Raw genomic sequence first — 19,416 nt, forward strand, 5'->3', positions numbered from 1 at the left:
CGAGGCAGCCTGGGTCAAAGATGAAGCTTCGGCTGGAAAAAAAGGTATCAAAAGAATAAGGAGACTTGGATGAGGCAAGCGAAACCGCTGAGTCTTCAAGGTGTGGAAGTGGAGACCTCGAACGAGGAGTTGGCGGTCTAGTAGAAGTAAGTGTAGATCGAGGCTTAGTTGAAGAAGGATGCTCCTTAGAAGAGGAACTATGCCTGGAAGGATGCCTCGATGAAGGTCTCGATCGGTAGTGAGAACGGTGCTTGGAAGCAGATCTCAAAGATCGAGACTTCATCCCGGAGAGAGAAGCAGCTGATGCCACCAAAGAATGGATTGGACTGAAGGCTGTGGATCTAAGCTACAGAGGCTTGATGGAAGAACCTCGATGCACTCCCAAAGACTCTACTCCTTGTATGGAGTGGGAGGATTCCTGCCGAGGCATTTGCAAAGAATCTGCTCCTTGCTTCATGTGCTTAGATGCCAGACCAGACACTTGCAGAGACTCTGCTCCCTGCATAGAGTGTTAAGACTCAGACTGAGGCATAGAAAGAGGCTCGACCTTGCAGGAGTCTGCAGAATGCCCAGGCTGGATTAGAGTAGCTAGCTTCAGTCCCATTTTGGTAAGGAACTGAACAAATTGCTGCTCTAACATGGTCTGGAAAGAAGCCGGCAAGGATGGATCTGTGTCTGAATCCGGACCACTTGCCTTGGCTGGAGGTTCCACCGAGGCAGTGGAAATGTGCTTCGACTTAGAAGTCTTAGGCACCTTAAGCACCACCGGTGGAACTGTCTGCTGAGCTATCTGACCTGAGGAAACAGAAGGAGATACTGCACACGTCGTCGAGGAAAGAGCCGGTGCAAACGAAGAAGGTCTGAAGAGGCTTGAAGTCGAAGCAGTGGACGCAGGAGGGCCCTCGGTCCGAAGGCAAGACCGAGGTAGGCTTCGGAGTCGAAGACATGGTCGAATCCATCTGGAAGAGCTTCTCCACTGAAAGCAGACGATGTTTAAGGGCTCGAGGTTGAAGAGTAGCACAGCGTTCACACAACTTTGGATGATGTTGTGGCCCAAGGCACTTGGTGTGTGGGTCCCTAAGAGAAATCGCATGTTGATACTGACTACAGTTCTTAAAGCCTGTCCCTGGCCGGGGCATAGAAGGAAAAACAGCCGCTGCAAGGTCGAAGCCCCTGGGCTGCAGCCGAACGGAAGAAATAAATTTTTTTTAAAAAAAATTAGAAATAAGAAATAAAGTAAACACAGCGATTCGTGAAGAAAAATAACACAAACCACGGTGAGAGAAGGCACGAAGTGAAAAAGTTAAACGCAGAGAGACAAAGACGGACTTCTCGGCTCCACGGAAAACTGAGAAGTGAGGAGACGCACCCTACACTGGGCGGGAAGGCACCCACGCACGTGTGGTGTGGTCAACTTGAAACTTCTAGCTTCCACAAGCAAGTCTGCTTGCGAGGCTTCCGCATCCGGGCTCCGGTGACGTCACCCATATGTGAGAATAGGCAGCCCTGCTTGTCCTGGGATAAAAGATATTTCCCTAATTTTCCCACATAGATAATGCCTTTTAATGAGGGGAAAGATAGTTTAAGTTTATGGGTGGATCTGATAGTGTCAGGTCTTGTAGAATTCCAAGATAGTGGAATTAGAGAGGGGGGAAGAATGCCATGCAGGATCTTGAATGTTAGGCAGGCACATTTAAAGTGAACCCTAGAAATTACTGGAAGCCAGTGAAGTTTTGATTGAAGAGGGGAAACATGATCAAATTTACTTTTTGCAAAGATCAATCTAGCCGTAAGTATTCTGGATCCGCTGAAGTCTTTGAAGACTTTTCTTGATTAGACTGCAACTCCCCTGGGATAGACTGCAACTCCCCTGGGTCAGCCCCTTTGTGTTTCCCGCCCTGGGTCTACCAGCATCTTAGAAGCTTAAAGGCAACATCGCAGGCCTACTCCAGGACCTTCTTCCGGCCGAATCGCTCCTTCCAATGTAACTTCCGGTTTCGCTGAAGTTATATTTGAAGGAGGGTCTCGGCCAGAAGATCTTGGAAAAGGACTGCGATGTTGCTTCTTCGTTGATAAAGCATCTAAGAAACTGGTAGGCCTGGGGCGGGAGGAACAGAGGGGCTGTCCCAGAGGAGTTGAAAGGTTGTTGGGTTGGGGTTTTTTTGCCAGTTTTGACCCGCAATCAGGAGCAAGGGAGGGAAGGAGTGAGTGGGTTGCTGCTGCACCCACGAAGGGGGGAGGGGTTTGCTTGGGCTGCTGGACTGGCTGGAGCTAAAGGGCAGGGAGATAGGTGCTGGGGATTGGGGGAAGTATGGGTCCATGTGGTGGGTTGGCTGGAGCTGATGGGAAAGGAGAGGTGCCAGACCCACAATTGGGTGCTAAAAGAGGGGATAAAGGTGTTGGATCCATGAGAAGGGGGTTAAAGATAAGGGAGAGATGTGCAGGATCTGCAGGGAGAAAGAGAAAAGCTGAACTAAGGGGATGAAGAAAAGTGAGTGAAATATTGCTCTGCTTTGTAAATTGCTTGAATTTGTTATGTTGTAACAATTAATAAATTTATAAATTAAAAAAAAATATATTGAACATAGCAGAGGGAGGGAGGAATGAGTGTGAGAGAGACACATTGGTGTAAGGAGTAAAAGGGAGAAGCTGGACACTGGAAGATATACAAAAAGAGGGGAGATGGTGGACATGGGTGGGAGCATAGGAACAAGGACAAAAAGGGGAATGCTGCATGGGGGTGATATATGGATAGAGGGATAATGCTAGACATGGGAGGGTATATGGACACAGAGAGAAGATGGCTAGACATAGGGGAGAATAAGAACACAGAAGAAAGATGCTGGATAGGAGGAGCATAGGGATTTAGAGGAGTGATATTGCACACAGGGGGAGGAGATCATGGAATGGTGAGATAATGAAGGCAGGGAGATGGGCACAGGGTAATACTAGAAAGGGACGTATAGGCGAGAGAAAAGGGAAATGCTGAACAACACACATACAGAGATAGAAGATGGATGATGAGCATTAAGAAAGAAGAAATGTCAAATGGTCAGGAGACCCTGGCAAGCGAGTTAAGAGGACAAAAGAAAAAAAAAAAAAAAAAAAAGAGACCAGCACCTTATACCAACATGATTTGAGGAATAAAATGAGACAAAATGTAGAAAAAAAAAAAGATGAGATTTTAAATATGTATCCTGCTAGAGCTGATGTTAGATATAACTGGGGACCAAAAAAGCCCAGGTCGTGCTTCTTTAGCTTCTAGCTGGCTTAGGGCTCTCTGACCAGGGGGCAGTTGCCCTAGATGCACTCCCCTAACCCTATTCCTTGTCGTTTGTGACTGTAGTATTCTGTTAGCATGATTTTTCTGTGTAGCATTCTGTAGTAATTTGGTTTATTCAGTTCTCGATTGTGAAGGGGAGGGAGGAGGGGGTTTTGTTGATCTGTGCTCTGTATTTATGTTTATAAAATGACAATTGTACAGAATATTGTTTCTTTTTATACTTTAATAAAATAAGTTTAATATAAAATTATTATTTGAGGCTTGTTAGGATGAGTTCAGACAGTTTGCGGGGGTGGGGCCCTAGCTCACAGGGATGGGGACAAATATTTTCTCTGTGTCATTCTCTAAGAGAGAGCAAGAGGAAACAATCATTCCTTTCTTTCAGACACCACAATGTAGACACACACAATTATCCTTCTGTTGCACCTAAACCCACCATATTCCCCAAAATATTGGCTCAGTCCACCAAATGCTGATAAAAGTTTCAACACTTACCATGACGGACCCCAGTTCGGAGGGCAGCTCTGTTCTTACACAGCAACGTCAAACTCTGTTTCACAAAGAGAACAATCTGAACAGCAGAAGCAAACACTGTAGTCAGAAGAGTACTACCTCACAAGCTTTATCATCAAAGAGGTGAGACACTACCAAAACTAAACAGTATATAGTCCATGAGTTCATATCATAAAGCTGTCAAAGCAGCTGACTCCCACCCAGCATCCAACCAGCATGGCATGTCTAGCACACCTTCCAAACCAAAATATAGAAGGAAAAACAAAGACTAATCTAGTCTACTTTCCAAAGAGGTGCCTGCACAAGCATAAACTTGAAAAAGAAAAAGGAAAAAAAAAAGTCACACCATCAAGAGACAACAAAACAGAAAAAGTTACAGGGAACAGGGGGTTGAACACAGAAACGTATAAAGCCATCTCAAGCCACCTTCTTTTATAATAAAGTTGATTCAGTATAAATGGTTAGCTAAATGAACATGGGTCAAACAGAATACTGGACAAGCTAAAACCAAGTATCAAACTGGTATTACATTTTGTGGTTATAAAGAAAGATTAGGCTCTTACTTCAATAATCATCTTTCTTGAAGGTGTGTCTAGTGGTCCTGACCTGTAGAGTTTTGCATCTGAACCCGCAAATTGCTTGCAGAAAACTGTCAATCATCTTTTCAACTACACTTCCCTGAGGCTCTTGCCCCCTCAGTTTGTACAAAAGCAATCAAGTAGCACTGTAATAGAAGACATAACCGGAAGGAGGGAAATGGAGAAGAATCCCCGATAGTACAATTCTGTTCTGCTCTTTAAACATTTTCAATAAACATTATAACATTCAATCTGTTGCTATAAAACATACAAAAACATGTGCAACCAGAACTAAACTTAAATGGAGCTTGCAGCTACTTGCAAGTCCTGCTATCCAGCAGAAACTTGAAGCAGACTATACAACCTTTCTTGGCATGACAGGTCACAACAAAAAGGTGATCTGATACACGAAACTCATTAGTAACTTTATGGTAATGGAGAAGCACTTGCTTGACATCTAGCAAATGCAATACTTTATCCTTTTTCTTGGACTTTGTTGGGCAAATAGATTTCCTGATTAGCATGGAAAGTCGAGACAACTTTTGGTAAGAAGGATGAAACCGTGTGTTAGGAGAGCCCTGCTTCAGTAATTCTGAGAATGTCTCTTTGCTGGATAGAACTGCAACTTGGAGACTGGTCTGGCTAACGTAACTGCCACTAACACCACCATCTTAAGGGCTCAAAGAGGTCCAGAGACCATGCAATATGGTGTTAAGGTTCCTGGAAGGGAAACAGGAACGCATCGGAGGTCATAACCGAAGAGCCCCCTTTAATGAACCAGGTGACATCTGGGTGAAAGGCCAAGGAGCCTCTGCCCCCCTGCACTTGGAAATAAGGCCTATCTGAACTTTCAGTGATCTGACCAGACTCTTCTGAATCCCTCCTGCAAAAAATCCCAAGACTACCGAAATTGGAGCTTGGAAGGGCTTCACATACTCCACAGCCACCATTGACTGCTTCATAACTCTGAGCAAAGTGGCGATGACCACATCCGAATAACCCTTGTTCATCAAGGCCACTCACTCAAGAGCCACGTCAGCTGTCTCAAACTCGCTGCCCCCCGGCTGCTATTTTGCAACCTGCGGTCTAGTACCTGAACTCGCAATCTGGGCAACTGCAACTGGGAAACCCCGGTCCCGCAATCTGGGCAACTGCCTGCTGCTGTCGCATATGCCGGGACTCCTGCCTTAACGTATCTGCTGGATACGCGAAAGCAGGAGTCCTGGCATACGTGACGAGAGCATGCAGTTGCAAGTCAGCTGATACCGGTGCGATCACACACACTGGGCAGGAAGAGAAGCGTTGACATCAGCTGACTAGCAACTTCCTGCAGCCGCATTGTATGCCAGGACTCTTGCCTTCACGTATCTGCCAGATATGCGAAGGCAGAAGTCCTGGCATACGATGCGGCTGCAGGAAATTGCTATTCAGTTGACGCCAATGCCAGAGCTTCTCTTTCTGCCCAGTGTGCACCAGGTACTGCTGGACAAGGGGAAGAGGGGAAGAAGGAAGGGAGAAGGGGTACTGCTGGACAATGAGGATGGAGGGAAGAGAGAAGGGGTACTGCTGGACAGGGGGGAAGAGGTACTGCTGGACAAGGAGAGGTAAACGGAAGGGAGAAGAGGTACTGCTGGATCTGGCAGAAAGGGAGGGAAAGGAAAGGTGCTACACACTGGAGGGATGGGTGCAAAGGAGGGATGCCAATGAGGTAAGAGGCAAGTACAGAGAGAGAAAGCATGCAGGAGACAAAGTGTTGGACTCATGGAGAGGGCAAGATGGATGGGGAGGCTAGAAAAGAGGAAAAGAGAAATGTTATACTGGGGAAGGAGGCGAGGGCAGAGAGTGAAAGTTGGACTTATGGAGGGAGAGAGACACATTAACTACTTTTTCTGCAGCCCTCCAAGTACCTACAAATCCAAAATGTAGGTACTTGGAGGGCTACCAATGGAAGCACGCGTAAAGTTTAAGTTCGCCTGCTTCTGCTTTAAAGCACTATACGGACTTGCCCCTAAATACATAACTGACCTTTTCTCCTCAGCCAACAGACACAAGAGAAGCTCATATTCCAACTTAGTTCCCCCCCCCCAGATAGAGGTTGTAAAAACACCATGAACACCTTCTCTCACATCAAGCAGCAGTATGGGGTAAAGATCTAGAACAATTGCTTTCATCCACTACTTATGAGGAATTTAGGAAGCGTCTAAAAACATAACTGTTCCCAAAATATCTAAACAACTGACCCACTCATCCCTTTCTCCTCAACAATGGATTTCTCGTCCTATTAACCACTTTCTTCCACCTCTCTTAAGCTCAATCAATTTGTACCTTTTGCCTAATCTTTGTAAACCGCATAGAACTTGACAGTATTGCGGTATATAAATTGTTGTTGTTATTATTATTAAAATGTGGCCCTGCAAATAGTTTGAGTTTGAGACCACTGAGCTACGTCAACCATGATTCCCCTTCCTGCTTTCCATCTGCCTCTGCCGTGATCCACCTAGGTGGAAACAGAAGTTGCGTCATTGGCAGACACAGAAAGCAAGAAGAGGAGCCGCAGGTGACATAGCTGAATCACTGCCGAGGCAGACAGTTTTTTCAGCTTTATGAAAGGTAAAAGGCCATCGGACCAGACAGGAGAGAAGGCTGGGAACATGTTGGGCCACAAGGACTACCCAGAGCCTTGGGACCGGGACGTGAGAAGGGAAGTTCCTGGACCATGACTCCAAGGCCGGGAACACCCCCTTCATGGCTTGCAACCAGGGCGGATGCTCCCCGCACCCCCCTTAGTACATCACTGCTCCTGCTACATGTGCTACCGAGAGAGCCTTCCGATAAGCTTCAGCCCACCGAAAGAGGAGTTGAGCTTCTAGGCGTTTCTGGTGCCTCCTTGCCTTTTGACATAGACCACCACTGTCTGAGAAGTCTGACTGCCTTTCCTTCCAGAGACTTCTCCAGTGCCTGAAGTGCAAATCGAATAGCTCAGAGTTCCAGGTGATTTAAGACCACTTATGCTGAGCCATAGTCCAGTGATCCTGAACTGGGTGTCTGTTACAATGCCCCCCCCCCCCCCCAACCGTAAAGGTTAGCATCAGTTATTAGTTTCTCACAGGAGGATATCTGAAAAAGCATGCCCCTTGAGAGGGTAGCTGCCTGCAGCCACCACTGCAGACTACACTTTTGCTGCCGGTAACCATAGAAGCAGTTGCTGAAGCAAGTCCATCTGAGAAGACCATCAAGAGAGAAGTCTTGGAGAGGCCTCATGTGCATACTTGCTCAAGGGCCATATCTATTGACCCCAGGACCCGGAGTTGGCCTCTGGAGCAGATCTGAAATATGCATGGTTCTGGATGAAACACCTGGTCCAAGGCCATGTTGAACAAGACTCCAAGGTACTTTCAGGCACTGGATGGGCTCCTGCTGATTCTTTTTGAATCAAACAAGCTATCCCAAGTCCTGTAGGAGTTGCACTACTCTCTGCAGAAAACAAACTGAGGGGACAGGAGCAGCTCCCTGGGAAGGAGGTGGCATTGGAAAAGATGACCGACAATTTTCTGCAAATAATTTGCAGGATCAGATGCAAAACATTATGGTTCAGGACCACTAGACACATTGCACTAGAAATACCATATATGTTTGAATATAAGCCATCCAAACAGAGACCCTCATTTTTGGGCCTTTTTGGGCCAAAATTCTTGGTTTATATTAGAGTATATACAGTAGTATAAAAAAATTCACAAGCAAAAAGTTTTCTTAAAGTAAATAAATTGTTGACACAGATAGGGCACCTAAACAGAGTAAAAATAGGCCTCTAATATATAACAGGTTGGAGCTGGTGTTAAGTGCTCATGCCTAAATGTTGGAGACTCATATGGAAGTGAGACCCACCCAGACTCTTGCCAATATGCACACCTATCTGTAAATGTGTAGTAGGAAACAAACCCAAGGCAGTTTCTTATTTAAAGAGAATCATAAAGTACAAAGAAAACAATGCAAGCAAACAAACAGCACAAGAATATTTTGCAGGCTGCTCATCTTATTTAAAGATAATAAAGCTAAAAATGAAGTACAAGGTGAAATGTTAGAAGTACTTTCTACAACAAACTACAGTGTTAAAAGCAGGTAAGCTACACATTTTTTAATTTAAAGGGTATTGGTTTATAAAATAGCAGCACATCTCAGGTGGTATAAAAGATATCATTTGGTACTGAATGAGACAAAGCTACCATATATATATACTCTTAATGTAAACCAAAATGGGAGTCTTGATTTGTATTAGAGCCACCACCTGATCACCGGCATCACTGTCCTCCTCCTGCTCCCTGTTGGAACACCTGTGCTGCTATCCTATATTCCCGCTCCCCGCTGAACTCCGGCACCTTGTCTAAAGTCCCTCTGAAGCTGCTATGCACAATGCATGCCCCCACCCAGAGCTGTAATTCACAATTCACCCCTAGAGCTGATGACCTCCATACATGCCCCCTTCGATGCCCTTATCCTCCATACATCCCCTCCACCACATGGCATCACGCTTACCAGTGGTGGTGCTTCTGCCGATCTGCTATATGCTGATCCGGTATGTGGCCTTGAGAATCTGCGCATGCTCAAGGCCTGCCAGTTCCCACCCACCCCGAGATTCTCAGAGAAAGTGGAAGCCAGTAGGCCTTGAGCATGTGCAAATACTCAAGGCCCCGCACCAGATCAGCATATGGAGTCTGCATCAGATTTCTTCAGCAGTAAACAATGCCAGCTGGGGAGGAGGACGAGACGAGAAAAGGGGCTGTAAGCATGTTTTAAATCATTATGCAGTACTGCTGGCATAGATGTTGTGGGCTGCCTCTCCTCCAAGTCCTGCACTTTGAGTTGTTGCATGCACGACTACCATTAAAAAAAATAAAATACTATACAATTGTGCATGTGCATACTTTAACTGTGAAAGGTTTTCTGCACCAATTTATTTATTACTAGCTGATGCCCCGGCGTTGCACGGGTATTTAATTATAGCAATAACACTGTAAATGGATTAAAATAAAGATACTTTATAGTGGTGAATGAAATTATTTTTTACAGCTTAATAAAAAGTACAATATTCAAATTATAATGTGAAATATTTGACAAAATGAATACAATACAACTAACGCAAAACGTGATTATAAACAACAATTTTAGTTTCACCTCCTAGAGCAAGAACATATAAATTCTTGGGTGAACCCACCCTTGAGCAAGCAACATAGAGTTGTGGGCCGCGAGACCCCCAGAACATATCACCTCAGGTAGTGAGGGATCTGCATACCAAGTTTCGTTCAAATCGGTCAAGCCGTTTTTGAATTACAGTGAGAATGGCAGCTTTTTACATTTTTTCCATTGACATGAATGGGTGAAATCTGATTTTCTGTTTGTAGCTCCGCCCACGTGTGCAGGTGGGCCGCGAAACCCCCAGAACATATCACCTCAGGTAGTGAGGGATCTGCATACCAAGTTTCGTTCAAATCGGTCAAGCCGTTTTTGAATTACAGTGAGAATGGCAGCTTTTTACATTTTTTCCATTGACATGAATGGGTGAAATCTGATTTTCTGTTTGTAGCTCCGCCCACGTGTGCAGGTGGGCCGCGAGACCCCCAGAACATATCACCCCAGGTAGTGAGGGATCTGCATACCAAGTTTTGTTCAAATCGGTCAAGCCGTTCTTGAATTACTGTGAGAATGGCAGCTTTTTACATTTTTTCCATTGACATGAATGGGTGAAATCTGATTTTCTGTTTGTAGCTCCGCCCACGTGTGCAGGTGGGCCACGAGACCCCCAGAACATATCACCCCAGGTAGTGAGGGATCTGCATACCAAGTTTCGTTCAAATCGGTCAAGCCATTCTTGAATTACTGTGAGAATGGCAGCTTTTTACATTTTTTCCATTGACATGAATGGGTGAAATCTGATTTTCTGTTTGTAGCTCCGCCCACGTGTGCAGGTGGGCCGCGAGACCCCCAGAACATATCACCCCAGGTAGTGAGGGATCTGCATACCAAGTTTCGTTCAAATCGGTCAAGCCGTTTTTGCGTGATCGCGGCACATACACACACACATACATACCTCCGATTTTATATATATAGATTTATAAAATTTATAGATTGCCTATATCTAAGTGGTTTACATTATATAAACATATATAAAATGTGTCACAAATATCAAAGCTGTCAAATTGCCAACCATACCTTTGCTGCAAGAGTGGACGTGTATTTGTCAACATGTGCAATGAGAGCAGACGTTTTACAAACATATGCACAGATCCTGCAGCTTCTGTGTGGATTTGTCAGCACTTACACAAGAAAGTGGCACTTCCATAATGTCCATGTGGAAGTGGTACCACTTCTGTGTAACTGCCCCATTTTACAAACCTGCATATTTACATGCCACCAATGCAGAAGTGAGGCTAAAATTTTAATTTTGGAGGAGGAAATAAACTATATGGGATTTTAGTACATCTATAAATGACCTGGAAATAGGAACAATAACTGAAGTGATCAAATTAGCAGATGACACAAAACTGTTCAAAGTTGTGAAATCACCCGAGGACTGTTTAAACTTGCAGGAGGACCTTGGAAGGCTAAAAGACTGGGCATGCAAATAGCAAATGAAATTGAATGTAGACAAATGCAAAGTGATGCATATTGGGAAAAATATATAGCATATAAAATGCATCACAAATATCAAAGTTGTCAAATTGCCAACCATACCTTTGCTGCTATAATTTCACATAAATGCCATTACTAAAAGTTTGAGTTTTAAAAGTTTCTTTTAAAAAGCCTGGAATCACATTAGCATTCAAAACCAACAATGATGGGATAGTTTTATTAAGGCTAATCAATGGCAGAACTATCTCATTCCTTATTCACACAGACTCAATCCCAGTCATCACTCTTGCTTTAAAGCAGATGCTTCCAGAATTGGTTATTTGGCTGTGATCATGGGGTCACTGCCACAAAAAGATAAGGCTACACTGGTTTGGGATTTCCTTCAAAAAATTTAAGCAGACACAAAAGACTAACTATTTCATCAAGGTTGCTGTTATTGTAAATGTGTGGTTTTGTACTAATAAAATTATTTAAAATTAAAAGAAAGAAATTGTTAAAACTTATGGCACATCTTTGTAGACTAGCTCACCAGGATCACCCAAATTTCTAGTTTATATTAGTCAACTTTTTTCCTCCTTTTTGGGAGGAAAAGTGTCACCTCGGTTTATATTCAGATTGGTTTATATTCGAGTATACAGTAATTGACCATCTTCTCTTTAAACTCAAGTCCCTGTTACTATCTATAAAGCTACTACAAATTAGGTCTACGGAAAAATCCACCTGGATCAGTTCCCCAATAGGCCACTCCTACAGAAGCATGCACAAGATTTGTCTCAGCCTACTTGAGTTTAAGAAGAGCCTTTATAGATATGTATCTTCTGACCTACATACTCATAAGACCCTAACTCACCCAACTACAATACAGAGGCTTACATTTGAGGCTGTTTGCCATATATCCCCATTCTCAAACCATATTGAGGAACCTTCATCATATCTATTATAGGTGTTCCTTAATCCTAGAATCTCTCATTTGCCCACACCCCTCCCTAAACCATCTGTATGGGTACAATCTGGAATTCAATTTGCCCAAGAGTATGAATTGCCATGTACTGTTTCCATTCTATGCAAAGAAAACTCATGCATATTCATTGTGGAAATCTTGAAACCCAGATGGGTTGTGGCTAGAGGCTGACCTAAAGTTTTGTTTGTTTGTTTTTTGGGGGGGTTCCAGTTACAGCCATAACCAAAAACTAAAGTTTGGTTGTGTGAATGTGAACCAATGAGACACACTGGGGAATGTCAGAATTTGCTGTTGGCAGCCTTCTGTTAAACCAACAGGAAACTACCACTCTCCAGTCTAAAGTAATACATGCAGATACCATTTTGAGACTCTGTATTCTCTTAGTTTAACTAAAGCATAGGTGTTCTCAACCCCCCCCCCAAAAAAGCATGTCTCATTATTGATCCTATAGCATGTAGATTCACTATAGCATGTGTGTTCTTAGTTTCTCTGTAGCATGTATGTTATCAAAAACCATCCCAAATTTCTGTAGTTCATTATTGATCCTATAGCTTGTACGTTATTGATCCTGAAAACTATTGTGTAAGTATCCTTGAAACCCATTCTGGGCTCCTGTGCAGGACAGGTTATAAAGCACAGTTACTTACCGTAACAGGTGTTATCCAGGGACAGCAGGCATATATTCTCACATGTGGGTGACGTCATCTACGGAGCCCCGATGCGGAAGCATTTTCAAGCAAACTTGATTGAAGATTTAAGTTTGCTCTGCTGCTCCACGCATGCGTGCCTTCCTGCTCCACTAGGGGGTGCATCCCCTCGTGGTCTCCAGTTCATTAGCAAAGAAGCCAACCTCGGGGAGGTGGGCGGGTTGTGAGAATATATGCCTGCTGTCCCTGGATAACACCTGTTACGGTAAGTAACTGTGCTTTATCCCAGGACAAGCAGGCATGATATTCTCACATGTGGGTGACCTCCAAGCTGACTGAAAAGGGATGGAGGGAAGTTGGCAATTTAAGCAAATAGATTTCGTAAAACCGATTGGCCGAACCGGCCATCGCTCCTGGACAGAGAGTCCAGACAGTAGTGGGAGGTGAAGGTATGAACCGAAGACCACGTGGCAGCCTTGCAGATTTCCTCAATAGGTGTGGACCTGAGGAACGCTACGGAGGCTGCCATTGCTCGGACCTTGTGTCCTGTTACTCGACCATGCGCGTGAGACCAGCCTGAGCGTAGCAGAAGGAGATGCAGTCGGCCAACCAGTTGGACAAGGTGCGCTTGGAGACTGGGTGACCTAACCGGTTTGAGTCTAAGGACAAAAACAATTGTGGGACTTTCCGGTGTGACTGAGTACATTGGAGGTAAAAGGCCAACGCTCTCTTACAGTCAAGAGTATGGAGCGCCACCTCTCCGGGGTGAGAGTGGGGCTTGGGAAAAAACACAGGTAAGACAATGGACTGATTGAGGTGAAAATCAGACACTACTTTAGGCAAGAACTTTGGATGGGTGCGGAGTACCACCTTGTCGTGATGGAATACCGTGAAGGGTGGGTCCGCTACCAGAGCCTGTAACTCACTAACCCGCCGAGCGGAAGTGAGCGCAAGCAGGAAAATTACCTTCCAAGTGAGGAATTTTGGATGGCATTTGTCTAGGGGCTCAAATGGAGGTTTCATTAGTTGAGCCAAAACCACGTTGAGGTCCCAAACCACCGGAGGGGGTTTGAGAGGAGGGTGGACATTCAGAAGACCCTTCATGAAGCGAGAGACTAAGGGATGGAGCGAGAGGGCTTTCCCTTTCAGGGGCTGATGAAAGGCCACAATTGCACTGAGGTGTACTCGAATGGAGTTGGTCTTTAGGCCGGAATGAGATAATTGAAGTAAATAGTCAAGGACCAGAGGGACGGGGACCGACATCGGGTCCTGGCTGTGGGAGGAGCACCAGGTTGAGAATCTGGTCCACTTTTGGGAGGAGCAGGTTCTCGTCGAGGTCTTTCTAGAGGCCTCCAATATCTCCTTGACTGATTGAGACACGGGGAGAGCAGTCAGGGGGACAGAAACCAAGCATTCAGATGAAGAGATTGAAGATTGGGATGTAACAGCGAACCCTGACCCTGTGATAGTAGAGAAGGAAACAGAGGCAGAGGCAGTGGATCTCTGACACCGAGTTGAAGTAGAAGGGAAAACCAAGGCTGGCGTGGCCAGCGAGGAGCAATCAGGATCAGGGTGGTTTGTACTGTTTTCAGGTGAACAAGCGTCCGCAGTATCAGAGGAAACGGCGGGAACGCGTATAGAAACCTTCCCTCCCAGTCGAGGAGGAAGGCGTCGGCCTGGAGCCGGTCCGGGGAGTACATCCGGGAGCAGAAGAGAGGCAGCTTGTGGTTGTGGGGGGATGCGAATAGATCTATTTGAGGCGTCCCCCACTTTTCGAACACCTGTCGTAGGATCTGAGAGTGCAGTGACCACTCGTGTGGCTGGAGGAGGCGGCTGAGTCTGTCCGCCAGACAGTTTTGTTCTCCTTGTATGTACACCGCTCGAAGGAAGGTGTTGTTGGAGATTGCCCATTTCCAGAGGCGCAGGGCTTCCCGGCAAAGGGACCAAGACCCTGTTCCCCCTTGTTTGTTTACGTAGTACATTGCTACCTGGTTGTCGGTTCGGATGAGAACCACTCGGTCGTGGAGCAGATGTTGAAAAGCTACAGCTGCGAGATAGATGGCCCGAAGCTCTAGCACGTTGATGTGGCAGCGACGGTCTTCTGCTGACCACATCCCTTGAGTGCGTAGGCCGTCCAGATGGGCTCCCCAAGCGTACTCCGACGAGTCCGTGGTGAGTATCTTGCTGTGGGGTGGGGTGAGGAAGAGCAAACCTTTGGAAAGATTTGAAGAGTCGGCCCACCAGCGGAGCGATCGTTGCAAAGAAGGCGTCACTGTCACGGGGCGGTCGATCGGGTCCCGGTCTTGACGCCATTGAGAGGCCAGGGTCCATTGAGGAATTCTCAGATGGAGGCGGGCGAAGGGTGTGACGTGGACGGTGGAGGCCATGTGGCCCAGAAGAGTCATCATCTGCCGAGCTGATACCGAGGTCAGCAGGGAAAACCTTCGACTCAGGCTTACTAACGCCTCTAGACGCGGAGGGGGGAGGAAGGAACGGAGGCGAACAGTGTCCAGCGTGGTCCCGATGAACTGTAGGGACTGGGAGGGGCGTAGTTGGGATTTTGGGAAGTTTATCTCGAACCCCAGACTTTGTAGGTAGGTAATAGTCTGTTGGGTCACTGAGATAACCGCTTCCCTGGACGGGGCTTTGATCAGCCAGTCATCTAGGTAGGGGAATACCTGGAGGCCCTGGGAGCATAAGGTTGCTGCGACCACCACGAGGCACTTGGTGAAGACCCGAGGTGACGATGCTAGGCCGAAGGGAAGGACACGGTATTGTAGGTGCCAGTTCCCTACCTGAAAACGCAAGAACTTGCGGTGAGCGGGGTGCACTGGGACATGTGTGTACGCCTTCTTCAGATCGAGGGAGCAGAGCCAGTCGCCCTCGTCGATCAGGGGGTAGAGGGTCGGTAGGGAGAGCATCCAAAATTTTTCTCGTATCAGAAATTTGTTGAGGCGTCTCAAGTCTAGTATTGGGCGTAAGCCTCCCGTTTTTTTCGGTACCAGGAAGTAACGGGAGTAGAAGCCCTTCCCCCGTTGGTCGGGGGGAACCTCCTCCACTGCTCTCAGGCGAAGCAGGTCTCGAGCTTCGGAGAGGAGTAGGGGTAGCTGCGTCCGGTTGGGAGGGCAATTCCTTGGGGGGTTTTCCGGAGGAATGGTCTGAAAGTTGAGAGAGTATCCTGATGAGATCACGCCAAGGACCCATGCATCCGACGTGACTTGTTCCCAGCGAGGGTAAAAGGCTTTGAGGCGACCCCCGATGGGAAGGAGGCCTGGGACTATGGCGGAGGTGGCCCCCCCTTCCGCGTATCCCGTCAAAAGGACGGGGATGGTTTGGTAGTCGCAGGCGGTTGGGACTTGGGCATGGCCCGGTGGTGGGCTTGCGGACGCCTGGGTGGAGGCCGCGAGAAGGCAGGAGTGGATTTTTGTGGGTAACGGCGCGGAGGGGCCCTATACGGCCTGGACGCGGGCGGTTTGGGCTTTTGTCGGACGAGGGAGACAGACGAGCGTTCGTGTTCGGAGAGGCGTTTTGTAGCCGCCTCGATAGTGTCATCGAACAGTTCTTTTCCCACGCAGGGGAGGTTAGCCAACCGGTCCTGTAAGTTGGGGTCCATGTCGACCAGGCGTAGCCAAGCTAGTCGGCGCATGGCGATAGCAAAAGCTGCCTCTCTGGAGGAGAGTTCGAAGCCATCGTAGGCCGCGTGGAATAGATGGAGGCGTAGGTTGGAGAGGGATTCCAAAAGTAGGCTAAAGGCTCCTTGGCGGGAGGCCGGTAGTTCAGTCTCAAAGGCTCTCAGTAGTCCAATGAGGTGTTTGAGGTAGGATGTGAAGGTGAAAGTGTAGCTTTGCACCCTAGAGGCCATCATCGCATTTTGATATAGTCTCCTGCCGAACTTGTCTAGGGTTCGGCCTTCTCGGCCTGGGGGGACCGCCGCTGAGACCCGGGAGGGGTGAGCCTTTTTTAAAGAGGATTCTACTAACAGCGACTGGTGGGAGAGCTGTGGTTGTTCAAATCCCGGAAAGGGTACTGTACGGTACTTGGCCTCCATCTTGGAGGGCACGGCTGTGACCATATAGGGGGTCTCCAGGTTCCTGAAGAGAGCCTGCTGGAGTATCGGGTTAGGCGGTAAGCGAAGGGACTCTCTGGGTAGTGATGGCATATCCAGTTCCGCTAGGTACTCTTTAGAGTATCTGGAGTCGGACTGGAGGTCTAAATTCAAAGCGTGGCCCATGTCCTGGACAAAGTGTGAGAAGGATGGTCGGGATGTTCCCGAGGCCCCGTGGGGGGGGGGGGGGTCGGTGAACGAGACCTCCGTCGGGTGGAGAAGGAAGGGGAGGCTTCCCTCGAGTAGCGAGGTTCCTGCTCCGATCCAAGCTCCGAGACCGGGGAAGTACTGTGAAAGTGTTCCGGGGTCATGGATCTCTGACGTCTTGAGGAGCCCCTCGGAGACGATGCCGGGGTTCGGGGTACCGATCGATGTCGAATCGGTGACCTCGACCCGGACTCCCTTGGTGAAAGCCCGAAACCTCGGATCGGAGCCCCGGTCCGAGGGGGAGTTCGGAGGATGCGTGGGTTGGAGAGTGATAACTCTGCCACCTTCAGCGGTCCCGTACGAGGTGTAGGTGAACGGCCTCGTAGAGTGGGGGAACCCCGGGCCTTCTTAGAGGTACGGCGGTTCGAGGTTTCTGTTGGTTTAGCCCGACATTTTGCCCTTTGGCGGTCTGTGGAGGGAGAGCGCCTCGGGTGCCTCGGCGAGGAGTCCAAGGAGGATGAGATGCGGCGAAGTTTGCGCACTTTTCCCCGAGGTGGCTCGACGCGAGGCTCAGGCTGGTCTGGCACATGCGGGGTCGAGGTCGAGGCAGAGGCCGGTTGTAGATGGGCCATTGCAGCGGACAGCTCCGACGAGATCATTGCTCGGAGTAAGTCCTGGAAGAAGGGCACGGACAGCATCGAAGGCATGTCCCCTGCCTCGGTGCACTCCACCGGGGGCGACCTCGTATCAGAGTATTCCTGTGTGGTGGAGGCACGGCCCGAAGGCTTGGAGGGCTTCGTCGGGGCTGTAAGCATGGGACTTCCGCCATGCGTCGCCGGTGTCCCCGAGGTTGGTTTCTTCGCTGGTACAGAACCTGAAGAGGGAAGAGGGGACTTACCCGGAGCCGAGGCTTTCTGTTGTCCCGAGGACTTCGGAGTCGAGTCTTGAGGCGATGCCGAGGTATTCGGGGCCGACCTCGAGGCCGAGGTAGAAGGTTGGTCTGGGGCGAAAAGATCTGCCATGCGGGCTTTCCTTCGACGGAGGGCCCGGTTCTGGAAAGTAGCGCACTGGGGACAGGAGTCGGTTGGATGAGCGGCCCCCAGGCAGAGGATGCACCGGCGATGCGGGTCTGTGATGGAAAGAAGCCGCTCGCACCGGGTGCACTTTTTAAAGCCGGTCAAAGGCCGGGACATAGAATCGAAAGTGGCCGCGGCTCGAGTAGCCACGCGGCCACGGGGACCCGGAAGCCTCCGGGTCGGTCAAACGAAGCAGGAATCAAGTTGAAGAAGAAAAAATTTCGCGCACAGCGACTTAAACGATGAAAAACAAGAAAAATCGCGGTGCTAGAAGGCAGTTGGGGGCAGAGCCTGAAAAAACACGACTTCTAGGCTCAGCGGAAAATTTTGAACTGGAGACCACGAGGGGATGCACCCCCTAGTGGAGCAGGAAGGCACACATGCGTGGAGCAGCAGAGCAAACTTAAATCTTCAATCAAGTTTGCTTGAAAATGCTTCCGCATCAGGGCTCCGTAGATGACGTCACCCACATGTGAGAATATCATGCCTGCTTGTCCTGGGATAAAAACTAAATAAATACACACTGACAACTGGGGAGAGCCATTTTAACAAGGACTACTCAACAGTCTAGCACATTTAGGTACCCAAATCAATGCAGATGTGGTTAAATATCTCTCCTCTAATTCCACTGTCTTGGAATTCTGTGAGACCTGATGCCACCAGATCCATCCAAAAACTATATTTTCCCTCATTAAAAGGTGTTATTCTACACTGGAAAATTAGGTAAATCTCTTTTCTTCAAAATCACTGAGCTTTGGAATAACCTTCCTACCCAGCTGCAGAATCTGGGCTTCTTCCAATTATTCCAAAAACATCTGAAAACTTGGCTATTCTCAAAAATGTAAATTTCACTGCTCTCTTCATATTCACTAATTCTTATGTAATTTTCCTTATTTTAATGTTCATGTAAACCGGGTCGAGCTTTATCTTTAGAAAGGATGCGGTATATAAGCTTAAGGTTTAGTTTAATTTAAAGACAGGAGAGAGTTCAGCCACTGTCTATACTAGCAAGATGCACACAATCCAGAATTTATTTAGTTATTTTTTTTAAAAAGCATATTGATGTCACTGAATGCAAGAACTATGTGCTCTGAAAAATTAGAACCAAGAACAATACATTTCTCAAATTATTTTCTAAATTACAGTAGAATCTCAGCTATCCGGCACCCACGGGGATTGGTGGATACTGCATAACTGTTCTTCTGGTTAATTGCAAGTTTGTTAGAAACCTTGTCTAAGTCTCAATCACCCCCCAACTCCGAAGCAAAACCATCCTCTCTCCAGTCCCCAAAGTGGCATTAGGATTTGCGGCTCAGGATGCAGCCACGCTGGTGATTCAGGTCAGGAGGGAGGTAGGGTTCGTGGATTAGGACTGCTGCCACTTTTAGTTATTTGGGGCTTGAAAAAGGGAGGGGGGGTTTGCGGCTCAGGACTGCTGCTGCTTCAGAGAACATCCCCCCCAATGATTATTTTGCTGGT

At 47.5% G+C, this 19,416-nt stretch overlaps 1 protein-coding gene across 18 annotated transcripts in view; it reads right to left on the minus strand.

Annotated features, from left to right (window-relative positions):
- Positions 1-19,416, minus strand: part of MTMR3 (myotubularin related protein 3) — a 248,542-nt gene that overhangs the window by 169,543 nt on the left and 59,583 nt on the right. For 15 of the 18 annotated variants that reach the window (XM_033956412.1, XM_033956418.1, XM_033956417.1 and 12 more), the window contains exon 4: positions 3,779-3,833. The exons of 1 other annotated variant lie outside the window; for it this stretch is intronic. Coding sequence is in view for 2 of the 17 variants with exons in the window: in XM_033956418.1 (XP_033812309.1) it covers positions 3,779-3,781 (3 nt within the window). In the remaining 15 variants the exon portion in view is untranslated. Of the gene's footprint in view, positions 1-3,778; positions 3,855-19,416 lie in introns of all 18 variants that reach the window. 2 more of the 18 variants (XM_033956413.1, XM_033956419.1) reach the window with 1 other exon arrangement.

The sequence above is a fragment of the Geotrypetes seraphini genome, chromosome 8 (assembly GCF_902459505.1).
Source record: "Geotrypetes seraphini chromosome 8, aGeoSer1.1, whole genome shotgun sequence".
Lineage (NCBI taxonomy): Eukaryota > Metazoa > Chordata > Amphibia > Gymnophiona > Dermophiidae > Geotrypetes > Geotrypetes seraphini.